Genomic DNA, 21,514 nt, shown 5'->3' with positions numbered 1-21,514 from the left:
AACAACAAAAGAAACGAAAACAAAAACGTGTGAGGAAAGAGGGGGAAAAACGTGCTTGGGTTGTGGTTTAATAAATACGAAAGGGAACTGTGCGCGTATATGCCGACCGATCTGCCTGGGGCAATAAAAATATGCATCTATCTATCTATCTATCTGTATAGATAAATAAATAAATATATATTTATATATCTATACATATATCTATACATATATATATATATATATGTATACCCCCAGAGATGAAAAGGATCGTAAAAGGATAAACGATGGGGGGAAAAAGTTTGTGGCTTCTTTTTTTTTTTTTTTTAAATTATTGTTATTGTTTATTTACTTTGTTGTTGTTGTTGTTGTTGTTGTATATATGTGGGGCGTCCGGAGTTTTCGCCGACATCGTTTTTTCTTACAAAAGCTGCGCTTCTTTTCTTTTTTTTCCTTTTATTTATTTATTTTTTTAATGTTGAGGCTTCTTTTTTTTTTTTTTTTTTTTTTTCAAACGTGTGTATATATCACGTACATTGGTAGAGCTCGGCTTCCATCACCAACATTGTCCTGCTGAGCCGGAGCAAGACGGTTTTAATAATAAAAAAAATAAAAACTAATATTTAGTGAGTAACAATAACAACAATAAAGAGTCAATGCCTGCATTGACTCGACCGTGGGAAAATGCTTCGGACTCTTCACCGTCCACCTCCGCAGTCACAGACACCAATGCATCGGTGCGTCGAAACTCCGCAGTTGAAGTCGGTTTATCATCACCTCCAAATACCCTCACAAAACCACCCGCGGCCGCCACAGCCGTGCAAAGCCCAGCAGACGGCTCCCAACAAATAGTATCATCCAATAATACGACAAACACAGTCAGTCGTTATGCACCTGGCTATAATTCTGGAACGGGATACAGCGGACTCGGGATGGGCAGCATGTATGGTGGTCTCGGGATGGGCGGTATGTATGGTGGTCTCGGGATGGGCGGTATGTATGGTGGTCTCGGGATGGGTGGTATGTATGGTGGTCTCGGGATGGGTGGTATGTATGGCGGCTATGGGCTGGGCATGGGCATGGGCATGGGCATGTCCGAAGATATTCAACGCAGTCAGATGACCTTTATGCTTCTTGGGCGTCTCCTTGAAATGTGTGGTATGTTTGCGGGGGTTATTCAAATGACCTTTGGGAACGCTCTTCAGTTTATGGGCAATTATATTGGGATGAGTCAGCAATACAATCAACTGAAATCCGGCATGTACATGGACGAAAGTGGAAAGTGGGTTCAGTTACCGAGAAGATGTGTCACTGACGTAGAAAGTTTGAAAAAGTCTCGCAAGCGGAAGTTTGTGAATAGGAATCGACAAGGGAGAGCGTGGGTTGCCATTTTAAGGCGGGTCGTATTCCTTTTTTTAGCTGTTTTTATGACTAGAAGGCTTATGGGTCGAGCAGCAGCAAAGGAATTGTCTCGGCTTCAGTTTTAAAGGGGTAATTTAGTTTGTGTTTGTGACTTTTGACCAGCATGGGAGAAAATAAGCTCCCCCTATTTGAGGGATGTTTTCTTATGAATTACGCAGCAAAAAGGGAAGAGCACTCGTTGTGAATTTTGGAAAGAAGCCTCACTTTTTTTTTTTTTTTTTTAGGGTGGTTTTATCCCATTGGAAAATAGGAGAGGGTCTTCTTTTCTCTTTTTGTCCTTTCCCTCTCTTTTTTACTTTTCCTGCATGAAATTTCCATATCATAAAAAGTGTTACCTTTATCCTCCCTGATATGGCGTTCCTTTTTTTTTTTTTTTTCTTCTTTTTTCTCTTGGATTCTTTCAAATATATATATTTGAATATATATATATATATATATATATATATGTTTTGCGACTTCCGGGTAATGTCGCAGACTAAAGATGACGGTTGGGAGCCTATATGCCTTTGGGAGGGGGGTGTTGTTGCCGCTTTGTGGATTTGCCACAGGATGGGTGGCCTACAGAGCTGTGGAGGAAAGAGGTCTCATTGACGAGAGCTACCTTAGACGTATTCGCCTGGGCAACCTCACTTTACAGCTCTATCTTCAGCAGCACGTACTTCCTGTTGCCTTCACCGAGAAGTATGGCTACCCAGAGGAATTTCTCAAGACGATGATTGAGCGACTGGGTAGGGGAGACGATGCCGAAAATGAAGCGGAGCGCCAAACATTTGAGCAGATCTTGCGAGAGTGTGATCTAAATGGACAGATAGCGTGGCTTGAGGAGCATGTCTTGTATGACATTCCGTATTTTTACATTGCCGATATTTTTGATGGTTGGTGTGCATTGCATCGATCATTGTTTACTACGGCAGTTGAGGGCGAAGGGAAAGAGAGCGACTTGACTCGGAGGGGTGGTAACAGCGATGCCTTTGCTTCAGAGGTATTATGCAGGGGGGTGGTCGAGAAAACATTAAACGGGATATTCCCGTACGACGTCGCGGTGCGGGTACTTTGTGTTCTTGCAGTGGGACACACCTCAAATGCAAGATTGTTGTCACAACTGATATCACCCACGGTCATTGTAGAAAGGTACGAGGCCTATTTGAATGATCTTGAGCAACGAAACACGATGGCTGGCGATAAAATTCCAAATAAGGAAGTCACTGCGGCAACGCTGGAGTTGTTGCGTGCGTTGAATACTGCCTCGGTACATCGCAGATGGTGGTATTTTTGGGGTCGGGCCTCAACAGGGCCCTACCCTGTCGCTGCGCAGCTGAATGGGGAGATGTGGTGCAGGTGCTTAGGGAATTTGCCCGCGGGCACGAGAGAAATCTGCCCGGATGGTGCTCTTGTCTTTGCTGACACACTCTCTGAGAGTTTTAGGTGCGGAAGTGGAAACCGTCAGTTGGGGGTTAGTGGCGCAGGAAAAAGCTGATGGTGGGTATATATGAGGGAGCAGCTGACAAACTTCTTTATAGAACCTTGTGAAGAGAATGTTCGCGGGCGAGCTGACTATCTAATTTAATATATATATACCCTGATGAAGCGAACTCTCCATGAGCCTTTTTCCCCTACTTTATTGTTCTTTGGTTGACCGCGATTCTAGGAATCAGGGAACCAATGGCGTCTATACGAATTTATTTGTTTTATTTTCATTTTGTTTTTACAGCCAAACCTGATTCCTGCAAGCTCATATAAAGGAATGGCGATGGTTCCTTTTACACGGCAACGGAATGGAGCCTTATCGGTAATTGCGTGGCGGATCTGGTACGCCAGCAAGGCGATATACAGGAGCAACTCGCCTACATGGATGAAAAGGGACAGTCGGAATCAATGATGACTGTCAGTGCTACCATAAGGGGCTCACGATGGATTTCAGGAAACACTGCCAAGCACTGGGAAGATTCAACCCTTACGGGGCACATTGCGGATCTCCGGGCGCCCCAAGTAACAGATTTTGAGTCTCAATTCCTCCTGCCCATAATGAGGGCAGCCCGTGAGTTGGGGACGCGGCAAGGGCTGACCATCGCGGAAGGGCGGAGATCAAAGTCGCACTACGCCGCCGCGGACGTGCAGAATCAGAGCGCGCAGCTTCAACATCAGATGGAGGAAGCGAATAACCACTTTTCGGCACGTGCGTCGAACACTGCGGTGGCGGACGGTCTTCTTGCGCGACGAGAATCGGCGCTTGCGGGGCGCGAACGCCATTTGGAGACAGCCCCTGCCCAACCCCAGGGACAACCCCAGGAACGAAAGGCACGCATCAGTGCCTTGGAAGCGCGGCTTGCAGCTTGGGGTGCGGCGACGCGCCCGGGCAGCGAGGAGTTCCCTCTTCCAGGAGAGGGCCGCCAGATGCACCCGCGCACGGGTCCGAAGATGGCGCAACGGCACCGTCCCGCCACGAGCGTTTGATGGCCGGGGGCGCGGCTGCACCCACAATTCCCCAACCCATTTTCACGGGAGAGCGACGGCGGGTCAATACTCATGCGTCATTGGGCAATTTGGGCGACCGCGTTTCCCTCACCCCGTGACTTCGCCCTCTCGACCTCCGGATTCAGAAGAAGTTTCCGGTTCGGATGAAGAGAATCCGGGTTTCTTTGAATTTGTCGCCAACACTTGTTCCCGCGAATTTGGAATGAAGGCATCTTTGAAATCCGTAGCGCTTACGATTACTGGCACCGAGGGGATGCTCACGCCCAAATTGCCTTTGACATTCTGGTTTCGTGGATGTGCGCATTGCAGTTGTATCGGGAACCCAACAAGCAGTTCATGGACTTGGGCAGGATTGTACTGCAGGTCTTTTGGATGCAGATCATGATTAAATCCGACCCCAGCATCCCGATCCAAAAACTGCGTGCCCGCCTTCATACGGCTTTTTATGAGGATGACACCTTCGCGAGGGCGGCTCAGCCTCTCATGGATCGAATGGGAACTCGACCGCTGTTGCTGCGATGCCGACTGTGCCACAATTATGGGAACGACGCGTCTAATTGCAACGTGCGCCCCAAAAGGGTTTCACCGAACTACAAACGAACGTCAAAAAAAGGCGAAGGGGCTGCCCGCCGCTCATGAAGGCGGACGACGGCGGCTACACCCATTCCACCACCTCCCACCAATCCCCACAGAAGACGTCGCACCGCACCGCCGATGTTCCATCCGATCTTCCAAATCGCCCCACGCAATCGTTAAGAAGCGCAAAGGAGCTTATACGCCAACGACGCTCGACTGTGGTACCGCGAATCACCGATATCTTCGCTCTGTGCCAGCCACATGAGGAGGGCGAACGAGTTGGCTTGAGAAATGCGGGCGCCGTCAAAGTAGGAGCTGAGAATGTCACTAGCGGGGCAATTCACAAGTTCATGCCGCACGCACGCGCAGCCGATCAACGAGGAGAGCTGCGCGGTCATTTTGATGGCAATATGAGATGTGGCGCCATCGATCCGACCGCAGCACGCCAGGATGCTGGCGGTCCATTTTGCAAATGTATCGAACCCCGCTGGAAATGGCGATTCTGGGGTTACCAAAAATTGCGGCGCGTTCGGAAACGAAGCAGGCGCGCCCCCTTGACAACGGAAAAGATGAACCAATTTGTCCGCAGCCGGACCGATTGAAAGGAACGTGTTGTTTTCAACTTGTTTGGGTAATGGCGAGTCGTTGGTCCGACATTGCGGCCTTGACTCCCAAAAAATTTCACACTGGATCCGGACGGGACCATAATTCTGGATTTGTCCGTGGCACCAAGGACGGCGAGGGCGGATCCTCACCGCGCCTCGCGGTTCGTCAGGATACGAGGGCGGGATGCGTTCAACACTATAAAGTTATGCAGGACACTTTGACACAGCGAAAAGCTCACGAATCTTACGACTGCCCACGTGGAGCGAGCTCTGGCTTCTTGGGATGCCACGGCGCATTCCATAGAACGGGGTGCGCCGCTGAAATTGTGGAGTCACACAATTTGGACCCACGCGTGATCTTGCGGATGGCGGGGCACGACGACCCGTTCGACCTTCCCCAAGGCACAGTTCGGTATTTGGGGAATTGCAACACAGTGCTGACCCAGGTGTCGTCGCTGGTTGCATTGGTGTGAAGGGAGAAACTGCGGGAGGGCCGGAACCGTGGTTGAGAGCAGAGAGGCGTTTTTCTATGATCTTCATCGTGCCGCCGCGGTTTAAAGACGCGCGACAAGGACGCGACTGGCCACTCCACAAGAGGAACGAACCATCCCGCCACAGCAAGTCAACGTTTCCGCATTGAATTTGGAGTGCGTCAGGGGACCGTTGAACCCGGCCACCTTGGAGAGACTCATGCAAGTTTGCAGACTCGTCGGGCGGTCCCCTTTTCCTCCGTCCTCTTTTACACCAGGCGAAAGCCCACGAAGGATTCCAGTCGCTGACGCGCGATTGTTGAAGGAAGCGTGAATAATCGAGGACGCTTCATCCACAACAACAGGCTGATGGATAATACCCTTTTTCGGTTGTGGAGGAGAAAAACGCCGGTTTGCGAAAACGATGGATTGCGTGGGCACGCTACAAGAATAGAGAAGAACCTTATGAGGCTATTGTACCTTTTTTACGCATTTCCCATTACTTGACACCTGCAATGGCTGAGGCCGCTTCCTGCCTGGACTCAAAGGCATTCTTTTTCCGAGTCTCCTTACCGCGGGAGACTCGGCATCACTTTCGATGCCGCGTGGAGGACGGCACGCTGGTGGAGCCGACACGGCTCCCAATGGGATTCAAGGCCAGCCCAGAAATTCTCCAGATTGTTATTACCTCGGCAATTGCGGGCTGAAGACGGTGGTTCACTTCCTCTGGGCTGCACCTCCATTGGTGCGTGTCGACGTTTGGATCGGTAATATACGCATTGCAGGGTCGAGAAGCGACGTGACATTGTGGGAAGCCCAAGTGCTTCGTAATGCGGACGGCCGTCGCGCCACGATGGGGGAGGAACGCGAATCGGGCGCCACGCATTACACCTTTCTGGGGGTGCAGTTTGATCACACTCACAAGATGGTATTCCTGAGGAAGAAGTTTGTCCGGTCTGTATGCGCCATGCCGGCGCTCAATTCTTCAACCATCGCGGAAATGGAGGTCAAGGCGTCACGCTTTTTGTACGCGGCTGCCATTTTGGGCACGCATTTATGTGATTACCACCTTTTCATCAAAGCAGTGCGACGGCGACTATCCGCACTTAGCCGGGGATTGTGCAGGAGACATCCCCGGCGAACCTTCCGCCGGCAGCGGTTGGTTTGGGCGAGATATTGCGACACATGATCGAGAATATAACCGTAATCGAATCATCAAACCCACTGAAAAGGCATCGGCCGCCATCATCACGGATGCGTTGCTCCATTGATGGGAGCCGTTTTCATTCCATACTCCGGCGACGTTAAAACTGCCGGAGGGGAATGGGAGAGGAATCCTTTTCTTATCATGCAGGCCGAGGCGCGCGCGGTACACTTTGCCTTATCGGATTTTTCCGCCATCTTGCCACCCACCACTGACGTTTGGGTGGACAACACTTCGCTGCAGGGAACGGCGAATAAAGGCAGCTCAAAGTCATACGCGTTAACGTGGGAGCTGCAAAGGATATATGAGTTTTTGGACTCTCGCGGAATACAGGCATCCTTTGCTTACGTACGGTCAGCAGACGGCATATCACGCGGTCGTATTTTTACACTTCAGGACTTGGCGAAAGGAATGGAACTTGTGAGGGGGAGCGGCGGTGTCTTGTGGCTGTAGGAGCCCAAATTCTGTCACTTTGTAAGTAATAAATATATATATCCCATCCGAATAGAGTGCAGCATCTCACGATTGTGGCTAACGGATAATGCAAATATATATATATATACACTTACTTGGTGCAAACTTTGAAGATGTGGTGGAGCCATTCTCATTACATTTGCTTTTTTTCCTTTCGTTTTGTTTGGTTTCTATTATTGGTAACTTCAGGATTCTATCAGCGGCCCAGGTGAATATTCACTTTTTATCATCGCATGGAGTGAGGCATCGCGTCCCATTGAGGTGGGACTGCAGTGAGGTTTTGTCGCCGCGTCATGGATGGGTGAGGATACGCTTCTGCGTGTGGCGGGTGCTGTGGGTGCTCGCTCGGTGTGCGTTGTGCGTTGACAGCGGGGCCGTGGTCGTATCCCGATGGCCGTGGGATTGAACTTGAGGCGGTGACAGTGGGTCCCTTCTCCTCGTGCATGGTGGGTGATTGCTGGCGTTGTGTGCGTTTTTTGTGTGGAGAGCCGAATCTTCTCACCTGCGTACTGACAGCGCTGCGATGGTGTGTTTGTGGGGGCTGGTGTGGAGTCGCCGGCCAGGGTGAGGGCCTTGGCGGTGCTTTTTCCGCTTGTTGTTTTTTCCTTTTGTGTGTTGTGCTGCCTCTTGCTTTTTCCCCCTTGTCATCCTCTCCTCCCGTGTTCCTGCGTGGAGTGGCCGCATGCTCGCGTGCCAAGCTGATTGTGAGTGCCTCTTGACGGCATCCACCCATTTCCTTCTCTCTGTCTGTCTGTCTTTCCCTGCTGGGTGTGAGGCGTGTAGCACCGCGGGAGGGCTGGCCCGCACACGCCGACGGCCCGCCATGACGCCCGTGATGGCCGGTGCGGAGTGGCGGTGCGTGGCGCTTGGGTTTTGCGGTGCAGATACGGTGCGGTGACTGCGAGAGGGTCAGTGCTCTCCTCGCACCGTTCTCTCTGTGTGTTGCTGCTCTTTTCTGTGTGTGATGGTTCTCCGTGCTGTCGCTTCTGGATTGACTTGTGTTGTGGTTTTTGCGTGGGCGCTCTGCTCTGCTCCCCACGGACGTGTCTGACGTATTGCCGCTGTTGTTCTTTTCAAATTCTTGAACGCACACAAACACACATGAATTAGGAAGTTACGACCGAACGCTAATCGCTACTGTGAAATTCGAGGGCTTTGAAAGGACCAACAGCACACACACCGCACAAACAAACACATATTTACATGCTCTCACGTGTTGCTGCTGTCAAGGCACCCAACGCACACAACCGTCGCCGCGTGACCGGATCCAGCGGAAGGAGGAGGGAAGGAAGAGAGAGTGAGCACCAGAGGCCCAGCATGTCCCGGCATTTCTTTCGCTCCGCGGGGCTGCTCCTCCTTTTCGTGATGATGTGCTGCGGCAGTGGAGCTGCAGCCGCTGTGGAGGGTAATTCAGAGGGTAAAATCATCTTTAAAGGAGAGGAATCATTTTCTGATTCAATGAATGCCACTTTGGTACAGGCGTTTGATTCTTTTCGTGCACCTTCTCTTGTTTACGTGAATGGTGTTGTTGTGGCCACTGTTGAAGCGCATTACACAAATAGCACGGATAGCAAGTCGTGTGTTAGTATTGCTGCAAAGTCGATGGAAATTGATGGACGGACGTGGACTAAGGGAAGTGCCATCGTGTTTGATCATTATGACGTGCGTATTGACCGCCTGTTGCGCCCAACTGCCATTGTGAAAGAGTATGGTTATGAAATAAATGCTCTTGTCGGGGGTTATCACACGTCAGGGGCTCCATTGAAGGAGGTGGGTGATGGTTATTGGACGCCCAGGATGGCAGACGGTAAGGTTTCGGGTGAAGAAGACGGTAAGATGGAGTTTGAGTGGAACCGGGTTGCAAGCACTACGAATCTTCGGGGCATTTTAGAGGATTACAGCACCAATATCAAACGCTTCAAACAGTTTCTGGGTGGTGGCGGGGCAGGCATCATTTTGGAGGACAATTCCTATGTGCTGCCTATTCAAGCCTTGAAGGATGATGGAAAGGAAGTTTCTTTGGTTATGCTCTCCAAAAAACTTTCGTTTGGTTGGGAGTTCTCAGAGGATACGAGTCGTGATGGATGCATCCAGCCTGCGGTTCTTGAATGGGAGGACAGAGAGCTCGTCATGATGACGTCGTGTGATGACGGCAGTCGCAGGGTTTACTGGTCAGGCACCATGGGGAAGATGTGGACGGTGAGGTACGGCACTTTGTCACGCGTGTGGGGCAACTCACGGACACGTAAAGGGCACGGCGTTCAGGGTGGCTTCGTCAGCGCGACGATCGATGGACAGAAAGTCATTCTCGTCAGCCGGCCGGTATATTCCGGGGAGGCGGGACAAGAAACGGGCCGACTTCACTTGTGGCTGACGGACATGCAGCGAATTTATGATGTTGGGCAGATATCCGCTGTGGGTGAGAACGTCGCCGCCAGCACTCTGCTGTACGTCGCAGCCAAAGCGTCATCGTTGAAAGGGGGAGAACCGAATAAGGAAAAGGAAAAACTGTACTGCTCGTACGAGGTCGCTGCTGCAGAGGGAGGGAAGTACACCATTGCCTTTTTGGACTTGACGGAGAGGTTGGAGGACGTGAGGAAGGTGTTGGCTGCATGGAAGGAGAAGGACGCGTACATTGAAAAGGAATACAGTTGCGGGAATGAAAAGAATAATTGGAGCAGTGACTGTGACGATAAGACCTCACTAAAGGGCTGGTTGGCTTCTTATCCAACACGTCAACTGGGAATACATGGAGTGACGAGTACCTCTGCGTGAATGCCACCGTGAAGAATGGGGTGCCAGGGGCTGATGGTGGATTGACGTTTCAAGGGTCTGGAGCGGGGGCGGAGTGGCCTGTTGGCAAAATGGGGCAGAATGTGCCGTACTACTTTGCGAATGAAAAGTTCACCCTCATGGCGACGGTGTCCATCCACAAGGTGCCGACGGAAGGCAGCAGCAGCCCCATTCCTTTGATGGGTGTGAAGCTGAGTGAAACCGACAGCACGCTGATCTTTGGTCTGTCGTACACCCACGACAAAAAGTGGAGGGTAGCATTCAACGGCAGTTTCCTGGAGCTGACGCATGGTGACGACCTCAGATGGGAACCAAACACGAAATATCATGTGGCACTGCATATGGAGTCTGATGATGGGTTGATGGTGTACGTGGATGGAGAGACGATATACGACAGCGAAGAGGAGGACTATGAGGATGATTACGGCTTTGCTGGAGCCCTTCGAAGCCTAATGAGCTCCCACAGCATCTCGCACTTTTACATTGGCGGGGACAGCGAGAGGGACTCGGACAACATTAATGTGACTGTGAGCAACGTCCTGTTGTACAGCCGCGCATTTAACAAAGCCCAGCTCAAACCACTAATGAAGAAGAACACTGTTGGCACTCCAGATGCGGAGGTGCCGGCTCCGAATGTTGCGACTCAAACGATTGTTGCGAGTCAATCTTCTGGTCAACCCGCCGATGAGCCCGTCGTCACGAATGAAGCACAGCCATCAGGAAATGCAAATGGCCCAGCCGTTTCCAGGGAAGCATCTTCTCCTTCTGTCCTTGACTTGTCCACCTCAGCTGCTGCGTGGGAAGTGAAAGAAGAGGCACCCAGCAGCAGTGTTGAATTGCTGCCTGCATTGTCTCCAACACCGAGCGCAGGCGTTCGTCGTGAAGTACCTGAAACCGAGGAGTCTGTCAGTGGGGTGCACATGGAAGGTGACCAGGAGTACTCGCCTACCAACGGGGCTGCGTCGACGATGGAGCAGGCAGGCAAGGCGGATGAAGACTCTTCGCGGAATGTAACCACCAACGATTCGATGCAGCACAGCATTGACCGTGAAGAGGACACGGATGTCCTCACTGCCGTGGGCACGAACAGCAGCACAGACCCAGCAACTGCCCACCGCAATGATAACGTGTCGGGTGGCGCTAATGCCGCACCGACTCATTCGAGCACAGCGCCTGTGGAAACCAAGATCCCATCGGAGCTCAATGCAACAATACCCTCGGACCATGAACTTTTGCTTGAGCACGGGCAGCTCGGCGATTTGGCGGCCATGGCTCTAATTGGTGACAGCACCGTGCACGGGTGTGTGTCTCGGGTGTTGCTGCTGCTTCTGGGGCTGTGGGGCACTGCGGCGCTCTGCTGAGGTGTGAGGAAGGGTGGAATTGCGGCTTTTCGTGGAACAACGAATGTGCAGCTTCCCAGCACTACGCACTCAACTTTGTGAAGGATACTTTTTTTATTTTTATTTTCATTTCATTTTTCTTTTTTTTTGCTTTTTTTTGCCCACACGCGGTGCCGGCCTCATTGCTGTGCGTCCCACGGACTGCACAGGATGAGGAGTGAAGGAGCAGGCCGGATGCCGCATGGAATGTGAGGGATTTTGTGTGGGCTCGTGGAATACTGTGATTTCCTTTTCTTGTTTTTCTGTGGGCAGTATGTATGAACTCAAAAACACGGTCGTATTGTGCTGCAGAGAACATGAAATGGAATCTCCGCCGAATCAATTGTTTTTTTTCTTTTTCTTTTCTTTTTTTTTTTTTTTTTTTTTTGCTTTTTTAGTTTTTTGCTGGTGCTCAGTTGAAATAACCAGCATCCCTGTGTGTTTTCCCCCCAATGGTTCCTTGCTGCACACCGTCATGAGTGACGTGTTTCCCCCTCTTGTTTGCTTTTTTTGACCACACGCGGTGCCGGCCTCATTGCTGTGCGTCCCACGGACTGCACAGGAGGAGGAGTGGAGGAGCAGGCCGGATGCCGCATGGAATGTGAGGGATTTTGTGTGGACTCGTGGAACACTGTGATTTCCTTTTCTTGTTTTTCTGTGAGCAGTATGTATGAACTCAAAAACACGGTCGTATTGTGCTGCAGAGAACATGAAATGGAATTTCCGCCGAATCAATTGTTTTTTTTTTCTTTTTCTTTTCTTTTTTTTTTTTTTTTAATTATTTTAGTTTTTTTTTCATTTTTTAAATTTTTTTTTTTTTTTTGGGAGTCATGCCGGACTCCCCGTCTTCTTTTTTTTTGTGTGTGTGTGTTTGTTTTTTTTCTTTTGGTAAATCACTAGAGTTTCGTCCCCGTCCGTGCCGTGTCCCATGTCACTGTGTGTCTCCGTGCCCTTTTATTGTTTCTCTGCTGGTTTTGCTGCTGACACGCCCCCATTTCTTCTTATTTTTCTTTCCTGCTAGTGGCACCGATGGTCTGCGACGACGGTTGTTTGCGCTCCCCTCTGCGATGGCACGAGGGTGACTGGGCGCCGGTCTGCTGAGCGCACTCGAAGTGAGCGGATGGTGTGCGCCGTGCCTCACTGTGAGTGTGGGACGCCACCCGCCACCGCCTGCTGTGAGGCGGAGAGAAGTGAAAGACTGCGCCGTGGACTTGGACGTGCCCCGTCCCTCTCGTCGCGGCCGTGTGCGTGTGTGTGTGTGTGTGTTCTGGATGCCCAAACCCATTTGCCCGCAAATGCGACGGCAGAAAGATGTGATTGCGTGGAGGCGCCACTGGCAATTGAATCAAACCGTGTCTGTGGCACACACGCAAAGAGGAAAAGGAAGGAAGGAATATTCGCCTGGGCTGCTGGCCACCAAACGATTTAATACAAATAAAATACGACGAAAAAGAAGAATGCGTAAATGGAGAAGCAGCGGGTTGGCCAAATCCTCGTTGTTTGCTCCGCATATTTATATATTCTGGTGGACCCACTCTCGTGACACGTTGAACGCTTTATTCGGATTGGATACATATGTATTTATGGCTTACGAAGTGTTACTTTTGATCCTCGAACAATCGAGCGCATTTGCGTTGTTCTTTGGAAAACGAAAGCAACATGTTTAGGGCGTGTCGGGCACGTTCCGGGGTGCCATGCGGCTTTGCCGCCAGGAATCCTCGCGCAAGGCGCAAAGCTCCACGGTGCAGTTCCTGATCCCGGAACCGTTGCCGCAGCCCTTCTTTTCATTCCTTTTGCCTTGCCCAATCCCGGCAGAAAGGCCAAAGACAAAAGCAATTGGAATGTTTGTCCCTATTTTATGGATCTTTGATTGGCCCGGTTCTGGGAAGCAGGGAGGCAGTGGTGTCCGGACGGTTTTTAATATTTTTTTGCTTTTGCCGTCCCGCCCGCCCACTTTTTGATCCCCACCCTGCGGCGGGGTCGTGTGGCTGCAGGAGCCCAAAGTCTGCCACTTCGTAAGTAATATAAATATACAATATATATATATATATACCATCCGAATAGAGTGAATGGGTCACAATTGTGGCTAACGGATGATGTATATATATATATATATATATATATATATGTACCTGGTTGCTTTTAAGCATTGAGGATATGGTGAATCCATTCTCATTCCATGCATCCCTTTTCTTATTTCTATCTTGTTTGGTTTCTATTAGTGGTAACTTCAGGATTCTGCAAGCGGCCCAGGTGCATATTCCATTTTTTTTTCTTTTTTGATCCTTTACATTTGGTCTCCTCGGTCTTCACAGCGTTATTGGACAGTTTTTGCCGTCTGTTTGTGCGATTCTTATTTATTCTGTTTTTTTTTTCTTCTTTTTTTGTTGTTGTTTTGCGCATACAATACGAATGCGTCAGTTAGTCATAGCATTAGAATGCGCGGGAGTGAGGGGGTGGGCGGCAACGTGAATGTATGGCTGTTACGCTATGGCCATCATCTGCCCCTTGTAGCACTCTTAGTTTGTATCGTATTGGCGGCAACAGTTAATATTATCCTGGAGATCCGGTACGAAAACATGTCAAAGGACAAAAACGCTGCTAACGCAACCACCACCACCACCACAACAACAACAACAACAACTACGACTAGCACTACTAGAGCACCTTTTTTTTAAGGTTTCCACAAAGTCACAGAGACGGGCACGCCTTCCATTGGGGCAGGGAATTCCCTTTGTTCATTGTGATAAATTTTTCCTTGCCATGTCAATAAGTTCTTGACTTGTGCGGGTGATGCGTTTGTTGATTTATTTATTTCTTGTGTCGTTTTTTCAAGCACGCCTGTTGCGGCTGGAATTTGGGACGGCAATACCCTTCTTGTCCATCCTGTCCCAATATGATCAATTTTACCCACTCTTATTTAATTCGTTATTATTATTACTGTTGTTGTTGGACTTCTGGGGCGTCTATGCATTGTTTTTGGCTGTTTTCTAAACAGGTGTGCTTTCCTTTTCCTTTGGGCGAAGAATGGTGGTGGAGACACAAGGGTTCCGAGGCCGTATACATCTTTGCCGCTCTTCCCTTTTTTTTTCTTTTTTTTTTTTTTTTTATCATTCGCTGGCTCCTCTGCAGTATAGCAACTGTGTAGCTCGCTTTTGTGTTTTTTGTTTTTTTTTATAAAGTATAAACTAGGAAACTGCATGGTTTTAATGGGGCCTCATTCTGCACTTAGACTGCTGCCACTGAAAACGCAGGCTATTCGGTTTGTGCTGCTGCTTTTGCTTTCCGTTTTAATTCTTGCAGTCGCACTTTTGGTAACTAATGCACGAATGCCGGACCCAAAAGTTGTCCGGCCGCTGCCAGACATTGGGTTTGAGGTGTTTCCGAAGGTTGGCTGGCTGGAGCATTTAACCGATGTTTGCATCTTCATCCTTAACTTTCTTAGTTTGCTGGTTGTGTTCAAGCTGTATCTGCTCCATCGTCAAAATGAGGGACTTGACGAACTGCAGCCCTTCAGTTGCTGCCCATTAATTGGCAAAATTATTTTTGGAGTGTGGGACAGCGGTCGTCAATCTGGAATTGAAAAACGGGATGCTCACCTTATTGCCTGGATTCGTTATTTTACTACTTATTTTATTGTTCTGCTATTTCGCGCAATTGTTGTTGTCATGACATCGTATCCTGCAACGGACAACCATTGCCAGAACCCAATGAAAATTACAAATCCGGTAAAAAACGTGATTATGACGTTGGTGACTTTTGGGAGTGGGTCCATCCACTGTGGGGACCTCATGTTTAGCGGTCATACGGTCTCCATCACGCTCAGTCTCCTGGTTCAGTGGATTTATGGTTCGATGTTGCATTGGGTGTTTCGACCAGCCTCAGTTTTATTGGTTCTTCTTTCCTTTTACTCCATTATTGCCTCACGTTCCCACTACACGGACGATATCCTTGTATCGTTTTACATCACGGTTACCACATTTCTGGTGTTGCGTCATTCACCAGACGGTGCGCCATGGCAATTGCAGCTTTTAATTGGCTGGTGGCCGTGCTGCGTATCCAATGAGGAGACGGAGGATTCGGATAGAAATCCAACATTTGTGGCCGTTGAGGTATTTTTACCGCATGGAGACTACCAGTGCGCGGAGAGGATAAGCGAAGAGAAGACGACGGTTGGACCAGCCTGTGGGAATTTTGGACACTGGTGATAAAGAAGTCATCGTAGTTATCAGAAAGTCGAATCTTCCAATGCAGTCAATCAATTTTGGACCCCTCCCCGTCTTTTTTTTTTCTTTTTTTTCTTTTCTTTTCTTTTCTTTTCTTTAAAAAAAAAATATATATATATACATGTGATTTCACTTAGTCGAATGCGGTGAAGCCTTAGGAAGATATTTATATGACATTTGTATGTTTGTGCACTTTCATTTTTCTTTGGTATTAGCTTGGCGTTATATGTGAAATCGAATAAAAAGATAAATTAGAAGTTCCCTTCCTTTCTGTTTATTTATTTTATTTATTATTTTTTTTTTTTTGTTGTTTGTTTGTTTGTTTACGATAGAGAATTGTGAAGGGAGTCGCTGTAATGTGTGTATTGTAAAGTAAATATATATTTCTATATAATGTGCGCGTGTGTCTGTGTGTAAACCTTAAAATAATAAAAATATTTATATCGATTTGGAAGATGCGATAAAATTTTAATTGTATTCGTTTGTGATTATTATTATGTGATGGTGGCAGCGACAGCGACATGTTCACTGCTTACAATTTTATGTGTTTCTGTGAAGAAAATAATAATTTTCTTTTCTTCTTTTTTTTTTTTTTTTTTGATTTGTTTGGCGGTGTGAAAAAAAAAAAAAAAAAAGGCTTCGAATTTGTGCGTGCAGTGGCGGTAGGAGGAGTACTCGGAGCGGGGAAGTAAGTCGTAGGTGACGCATTATTTCATCCACTCCCTAAATTCTGTCCGCAGAAGAGGGGGTGGAGTGTGTGCGTCGGGGCTGCGAGCGTGATTTATTGCCGGTTGCCGCGTGCATCGTTTTTTTTTTTTGTTTTTTTTTTTTTTCGTTAATTTTGAAGGGAGGCGAAATTAAACTTTTTTTGTTTGTTTGTTTGGTTGTGCGTGCAAGAACGAGAAGCAAGAGGGACACCGAAGCACTCCCCACGTGTCGGTGGCTGTCTGTCTGCCTGTGTTTGTTAGAGAAGAGGCGGTGAGGGGGGAGAAAAGGAGAAACACGAACAACAACAACAACAAAGCTCGATAAAGACGAGAAAGAAAAACGCAGGTGGATATTTTTTAGTTCCAATGCAAAAGTACAGGATCCTTGGCAAGAAGGGGGAGGGTACTTTTAGTGAGGTCCTTAAAGCACAGGATATAGAGACAAAGCGTTTTGTGGCGATTAAATGCATGAAAAGGCTTTTCAAGTCAAAGGAGCAGGTGAATCGTCTGCGTGAGATTCAGGCGGTGCGACGACTGCAGCCGCATCCAAACATAGTTCAGCTCATTGAGGTGATGTTCGACCGGTCAACAGGACGACTGGCTCTGGTCTTTGAGTACATGGAGATGAATTTGTATGAACTCATCAAGGGGCGTCGACAGTACCTTGGCGAGGAACGGATCATGAGCTTTATGTACCAGCTTCTTAAGGGACTTGACCATGCTCACCGCACGGGTCTATTTCACCGTGATGTAAAGCCGGAGAATCTCTTGGTAAATGAGGACGGCACGTTGAAGGTGGCTGATTTTGGATCGTGCAAAGGCGTATACTCTAGGCAGCCATTGACAGAATACATTTCCACTCGCTGGTACCGTGCCCCGGAGTGTCTCTTGACAGATGGCTATTACACGTATAAGATGGACTTGTGGAGTGCGGGGTGTGTGTTCTTTGAAATTATGACTCTCTTTCCCCTTTTTCCCGGGAATAATGAGTTAGATCAAATTTACAAGATCCACAACATAATTGGCACCCCGCCTCCTGAATTCCTTAATAAGTTGAAGAAGTACGGCACACGCATGGAGTTCGAATTTCCACGGAAGAACGGTACTGGACTTGCGAAGTTTTTGCCGAATGCTTCACCCGAGGCCTTAGACTTGTTAACAAAGCTGCTGACATACGACGAAGAGCAGCGGGGAACGGCACGGGACGCGCTGCGACACCCGTATTTTAAAACGTTAAGAGAAAGTGAGAAAAAAGCTAGGCGTATGCGATTAGAAAATGAAAAGTCGAAGATGATGGAGTCGAAAACAGAGGGAATTATGTTCCCTCAGCTGAGCAACACGTGCTCACAGGTGCCAAGCCACACAGCGTCGAAAACCCTTTTGATTTTAGGGACAGGAGATGCCACGGGGAACCAAACCACAGTGAACCGGGCCTCTTTATTACCAAAGTTATGCGAGTAGTTTATTGGAGTGGCGGGGACGTATTTTCCCCTTTTTGTGTGTGTGTTTTGCGTTTGTTTTTATGTGTTTTACTCTTGCTCTTTCTTTCTTTCTTTCCTTTTTTTTTTTTCTCTCACTCTCTTTCACTCATTCACGACTCCTTCTGTGCTTTTTTTTTTTTTTTTCTTTTTGGCCTACGCGCCTTTTTTTTTTTTTTTTCTTCTCTACTGTGTGCGTATATGGCTGTATAATGCGGAGTTGTGTTTTTGTACACTTTTATAACTTTTCCTTTACTCCAGTGGTACTCGTTCTTGTGTGTTTCCTCCTTTTTGTTGTTGTTGTTTTGTGTTTGTGGATGTTGTGGTTGTTGTTCTTTGCCTTTCTTCGAATCCAAGGTTTGTATGTGTCTGTTGACATCGCCGGCTGTATTATTTGTTACGCCATTTCATTTTTATTTTTTTTCGTTGTTTTTTTTTTTCTTTTCTCGTTGTTGGCCCGCACAGCGGCGTGGGTGCCGCATCGCTGTGTGTGTGTGTGTGTGTGTGTGTGGTTTAAGTGGTGGTGAACGATGTGGCTATGTACTTTTCCTTTTCTTTTCTTTTATGCAGAGCGAAATAAAAATGGAGAGGTGAAAGAGAGGGAGAGTAGAAAACAGAGCAAAACGTGACAAAACGAAAAGAATGTGTAATGGTTTGAATGGTCCTTGAAAAGCGCTTTTTGACGCGGCGTTGGACCATTTTTTTCTTTTTCTTTTTTCCTCTTTTTTCCTCTTTTTTCTATTTTTCTCGCTTATGTGCGTTGTTTCTGGGCGGGCCTACACGAAGTTCCTGGACAACGAGGCCTCTCTCTCTCTCTCCGTGTGTGTGTGTTTGCATGAATGTTTCGCGGCTTCTGGCACGACGTCACTCGCCGGGGACGACGCTTCATTTCTATTGGCGGGCGACACACACGTGGGGGATTTAGTCAGCCTCTGGGGAAGCACCCGCAGGTCAAGCAGGGCATCGCGGAGGGTGTTCCGCGGCGTATCCCAGGCACCACAAAGGTCACCTACACAAACAAAAAGGGAAGAACCTTTAACTTTTCGATTCCTGTGGCAGAGATTACGCACCCGCAGGTGGAATTGACAAATTCTTCCGGTAACTGGAGGGAAATAGACACGAGCTTCTCTGACTTAGGCGACATGGAGGACGACATGCCATCAGCAGTAGATGAGTGTTTGCAGATGTCGCCAGATGCCACTTCGCTCCGTAGTCTATATGAAGCATTTGTTTCTTTCTGCAAAGAGTATGTACTAATGGACACAACAGGTATGAAAAATATGCCATTTTATGGAGATCTCAATGTGGGTCCCGGTTATGAGCATTATGACCGAAGATTAAAACGAAAAAGGCATTGGCTTGCCATCCGTCATCGGTTTGAAGATGTACGTTACATCATCTGGCCCGACGACGAAGCCGAGGTGGAGGAGCTGTCGCCAGACGCACAGCTGAGTGTGCGCCAGATGCTTGACGCGCTTCGGTGGCTTGAGGCGGCATCGACCTTTTGTGTCCGAAAAATGCATCCGGCAGACATGACAAACGAGGAGGAGTTTCTGCCACTTGATCTTCACCGCGAAGTGGCTGTTGTGGCACGCCGCGCACGAAATGATGCAACTCTTTTTAGCTCCTTGTCGACCGAATCGGACCTGTTCGTCGCGTGTGCTACACTTTGTCTTAACCACAAGGTGCCATTTCATCTTTTTTTTGCAGCCGGAGATCACAACGGTGCTAAAGGCGTGACCGTTGGTGATGGAAGTTGCATACTCGTGAATATGCCCTTTGTTCACACAACGCTTGGAGCCATTCGTATCATGAGTGTCATTGGCGGCGACAGCACTGCCTATGCCTTTTCCAATTTGGCAGGGGCGGTTGAGCGATGGGACGTCCTGGAAGGGTTGTCACGACTGATGAGTGTGGAGGCATTTGGGGAAAAAGATGCGTTAGAAAACGTGGGAGAAGATGAAATATGCATCATTATGCGTTTTTGCGTCGAGGTCAGGGAAAAGAACGCCGCCTTTTTCTCGTGTGATTCCACAGAAAACGTCGAAGAGGTCTCTTTTAGGGCGAAATACAGACAAGTTTCACACCTCGCTTTGTCACGCTGTAAATATCTTCTTTACCGCTTAGATGGTCCCCGGACTCGGGTGATGAGCGAAGGAGGTTATGTTCCTCTTGTGGACCTTCAAAAACACGCGGAGCGAACAAATAAAGACACTCTGGTTCATTACAATTTAGGTATTCGCAGTGCTCAGGGGTTGCGCCGTGTCACGTTGGGCGCGCAATCGTCTGCACAGTTGGCGGAACTTGTTGACCGACTTGAGGCGCCAAACGCTCGCGTGAATGGAAATACACTTTTGGTGGATTTGGTGCAACATTTGTCTTGCAAGGCAGCAGCGAGCAAAATTTCCTTGACTTTAAAGGAGGTGAACACGTTACTGCCCCTACTGGCGCGTATGCGGGCAGAAACACCAACAGGGGAACTGGATTCCCGTTTTGACAGACTGTTAAATTTGATGGAGACGGCGATAGGAACCGCCATGCAGCAAAACCGCTCTGTGGAAGAAATTGTGGACCTTTTGGAGGGTCTTGCGGCCTGCAATTTTGTTCCTTCTTCTTTCAAGCAAGTAGAGATGGTATTGATGCGCCTTTTGATGACCCGGACCTGTAGAATGTCACATGTGACACGTGTTCTTACGTCACTTTCGTCGTTGTTTAATTCGGAGGTGTCACAGGTGTTACTGCAGACAGCGGCTTCACATGCCATGCTTTGTACCAAAACAGGAACGATCAGCGGCAGGGAGGTGGACGAATTGGTGGAGTTGCTGGAGGCCCTTGCATCCTGCCGGTACGCCGCCCTTCCAGGACTTATCGCACGTTGTCGAGAAGAGTGTTTTTCGGATGAAGTTTTGTTTTCTTTGAAGCAACGTTGTGGCTATGCCTCACTTCTTGCTTCTGCGGCCTCAGGGATGCGGCACGAAGATGAGTCTTTCTCTCAACAGCTGGCGAATGATAGTCGTCATCACTTTATTGAATACATCCGAAACCGAAAAGAGGAGGAGGATCTAGCTTGCTTTGTGGATTGCATCACCGGGCTGACTACTGTTGGTTTTGGGGATGCTGCGGAGAACGAGGAGTATTACCCAACCTTAGTGTCATTTCTTCGTAGCCCCTGCCTCAGTCTGGAACGATGCGCCACAATGTCGACAATGGCTCTGGCCACACTGTTGGAGGGCGTCTTGCTGTGGTGCACGACACTGCGGGTGCCGCCAGAGGGTGTTGTCGCTCCAATTGAAAGGACCTTACTCGCAAGAATTTGCTCTTTCAACGATCCAGGATCGACGTTAGATTCCTCTGAGGAGTTGGCGGAATCCGTCTGCCGGCTGGTGGGTCTTCAGCGTGCTTCAGAAGAATTGCGTCGAGCGGCAGCACAAGCACTTGGAAAAATCATCCTTCATGCTGAAGCTGTTGCGGAAGCATGGATACCCACAGCGCAACAAGATCTTTCTTTTGAGGTGGTGGCGTTGGCCAATGCGGAGAGGGAGAGTAAGCACATGAATACCGTTCTGCGCTATTGTGCTGCTCTTCAGCAGAGTGGTATGTTACACCTTGTGGAGGGACTGAAGATGTAGTGAAGTGGAGGACAATAAACATTGCAGCAAGTGTAAATAGGCATACCTTTACACATAAATGCATTATAATACACATTGAAAGAAGAAGAAGAAAAAA

At 48.6% G+C, this 21,514-nt stretch overlaps 5 protein-coding genes and 1 pseudogene across 5 annotated transcripts, besides 43 other annotated features; all 6 read left to right on the top strand.

Moving 5' to 3' along the window:
• Nucleotides 1-16: part of a sequence feature (areas merged during assembly that could not be assigned to a particular haplotype. This can correspond to areas where the two haplotypes were merged or to regions with more than two copies in the genome that were merged during assembly.) that runs on past the window's edge.
• Nucleotides 1-27: part of a sequence feature (T-rich) that runs on past the window's edge.
• Nucleotides 17-3,546: a sequence feature (heterozygous, Esmeraldo-like haplotype).
• Nucleotides 130-230: a microsatellite.
• Nucleotides 292-330: a sequence feature (AT_rich).
• Nucleotides 333-357: a microsatellite.
• Nucleotides 416-490: a sequence feature (A-rich).
• Nucleotides 572-605: a sequence feature (AT_rich).
• Nucleotides 636-1,466, top strand: Tc00.1047053506885.180 (hypothetical protein, conserved; the record flags this gene model as incomplete). The annotated part of the gene is made up of 1 exon (XM_816431.1): nucleotides 636-1,466. The coding sequence occupies one exon, from the start codon at nucleotides 636-638 to the stop codon at nucleotides 1,464-1,466; it is 831 nt and encodes a 276-aa protein (XP_821524.1).
• Nucleotides 1,763-1,793: a microsatellite.
• Nucleotides 1,806-1,847: a microsatellite.
• On the top strand, nucleotides 1,883-2,878 carry Tc00.1047053506885.170 (hypothetical protein, conserved; the record flags this gene model as incomplete). Its single annotated transcript, XM_816430.1, has 1 exon — nucleotides 1,883-2,878. The coding sequence occupies one exon, from the start codon at nucleotides 1,883-1,885 to the stop codon at nucleotides 2,876-2,878; it is 996 nt and encodes a 331-aa protein (XP_821523.1).
• Nucleotides 2,920-7,465: a mobile genetic element.
• Nucleotides 3,547-11,055: a sequence feature (areas not merged during assembly with more than two copies in the genome that could not be assigned to a particular haplotype).
• Nucleotides 8,409-11,360, top strand: Tc00.1047053506885.140 (annotated as a pseudogene).
• Nucleotides 11,056-11,913: a sequence feature (haploid, Esmeraldo-like haplotype).
• Nucleotides 11,448-11,497: a sequence feature (A-rich).
• Nucleotides 11,724-11,781: a microsatellite.
• Nucleotides 11,914-12,050: a sequence feature (areas not merged during assembly with more than two copies in the genome that could not be assigned to a particular haplotype).
• Nucleotides 12,051-12,236: a sequence feature (heterozygous, non-Esmeraldo-like haplotype).
• Nucleotides 12,116-12,200: a microsatellite.
• Nucleotides 12,237-13,556: a sequence feature (areas not merged during assembly with more than two copies in the genome that could not be assigned to a particular haplotype).
• Nucleotides 12,620-12,643: a microsatellite.
• Nucleotides 13,229-13,413: a mobile genetic element.
• Nucleotides 13,398-13,429: a sequence feature (AT_rich).
• Nucleotides 13,474-13,508: a microsatellite.
• Nucleotides 13,557-17,185: a sequence feature (heterozygous, Esmeraldo-like haplotype).
• Nucleotides 13,728-13,774: a sequence feature (A-rich).
• Nucleotides 14,002-14,021: a microsatellite.
• Nucleotides 14,460-14,486: a microsatellite.
• Tc00.1047053506885.124 (phosphatidylcholine:ceramide cholinephosphotransferase 2, putative) lies at nucleotides 14,578-15,585 on the top strand (the record flags this gene model as incomplete). Its single annotated transcript, XM_816413.1, has 1 exon — nucleotides 14,578-15,585. One exon carries the CDS (start codon nucleotides 14,578-14,580, stop codon nucleotides 15,583-15,585), a length of 1,008 nt encoding a protein of 335 aa, XP_821506.1.
• Nucleotides 15,657-15,701: a microsatellite.
• Nucleotides 15,702-15,723: a sequence feature (AT_rich).
• Nucleotides 15,873-15,928: a microsatellite.
• Nucleotides 16,024-16,047: a sequence feature (AT_rich).
• Nucleotides 16,172-16,202: a microsatellite.
• Nucleotides 16,410-16,436: a microsatellite.
• On the top strand, nucleotides 16,677-17,771 carry Tc00.1047053506885.120 (protein kinase, putative; the record flags this gene model as incomplete). The annotated part of the gene is made up of 1 exon (XM_816429.1): nucleotides 16,677-17,771. One exon carries the CDS (start codon nucleotides 16,677-16,679, stop codon nucleotides 17,769-17,771), a length of 1,095 nt encoding a protein of 364 aa, XP_821522.1.
• Nucleotides 17,186-17,245: a sequence feature (haploid, Esmeraldo-like haplotype).
• Nucleotides 17,246-18,755: a sequence feature (areas merged during assembly that could not be assigned to a particular haplotype. This can correspond to areas where the two haplotypes were merged or to regions with more than two copies in the genome that were merged during assembly.).
• Nucleotides 17,850-17,895: a sequence feature (GA-rich).
• Nucleotides 17,920-17,976: a sequence feature (A-rich).
• Nucleotides 18,080-18,122: a microsatellite.
• Nucleotides 18,194-18,235: a sequence feature (A-rich).
• Nucleotides 18,274-18,299: a microsatellite.
• Nucleotides 18,487-18,536: a sequence feature (A-rich).
• Tc00.1047053506885.110 (hypothetical protein, conserved) lies at nucleotides 18,628-21,417 on the top strand (the record flags this gene model as incomplete). The annotated part of the gene is made up of 1 exon (XM_816428.1): nucleotides 18,628-21,417. The coding sequence occupies one exon, from the start codon at nucleotides 18,628-18,630 to the stop codon at nucleotides 21,415-21,417; it is 2,790 nt and encodes a 929-aa protein (XP_821521.1).
• Nucleotides 18,756-19,130: a sequence feature (areas merged during assembly that could not be assigned to a particular haplotype. This can correspond to areas where the two haplotypes were merged or to regions with more than two copies in the genome that were merged during assembly.).
• Nucleotides 19,131-21,514: part of a sequence feature (areas merged during assembly that could not be assigned to a particular haplotype. This can correspond to areas where the two haplotypes were merged or to regions with more than two copies in the genome that were merged during assembly.) that runs on past the window's edge.

This window comes from Trypanosoma cruzi, genomic scaffold (genome assembly GCF_000209065.1).
Source record: "Trypanosoma cruzi strain CL Brener 1047053516783 genomic scaffold, whole genome shotgun sequence".
Lineage (NCBI taxonomy): Eukaryota > Euglenozoa > Kinetoplastea > Trypanosomatida > Trypanosomatidae > Trypanosoma > Trypanosoma cruzi.
This window is presented reverse-complemented; position numbering and strand designations above follow the sequence as displayed.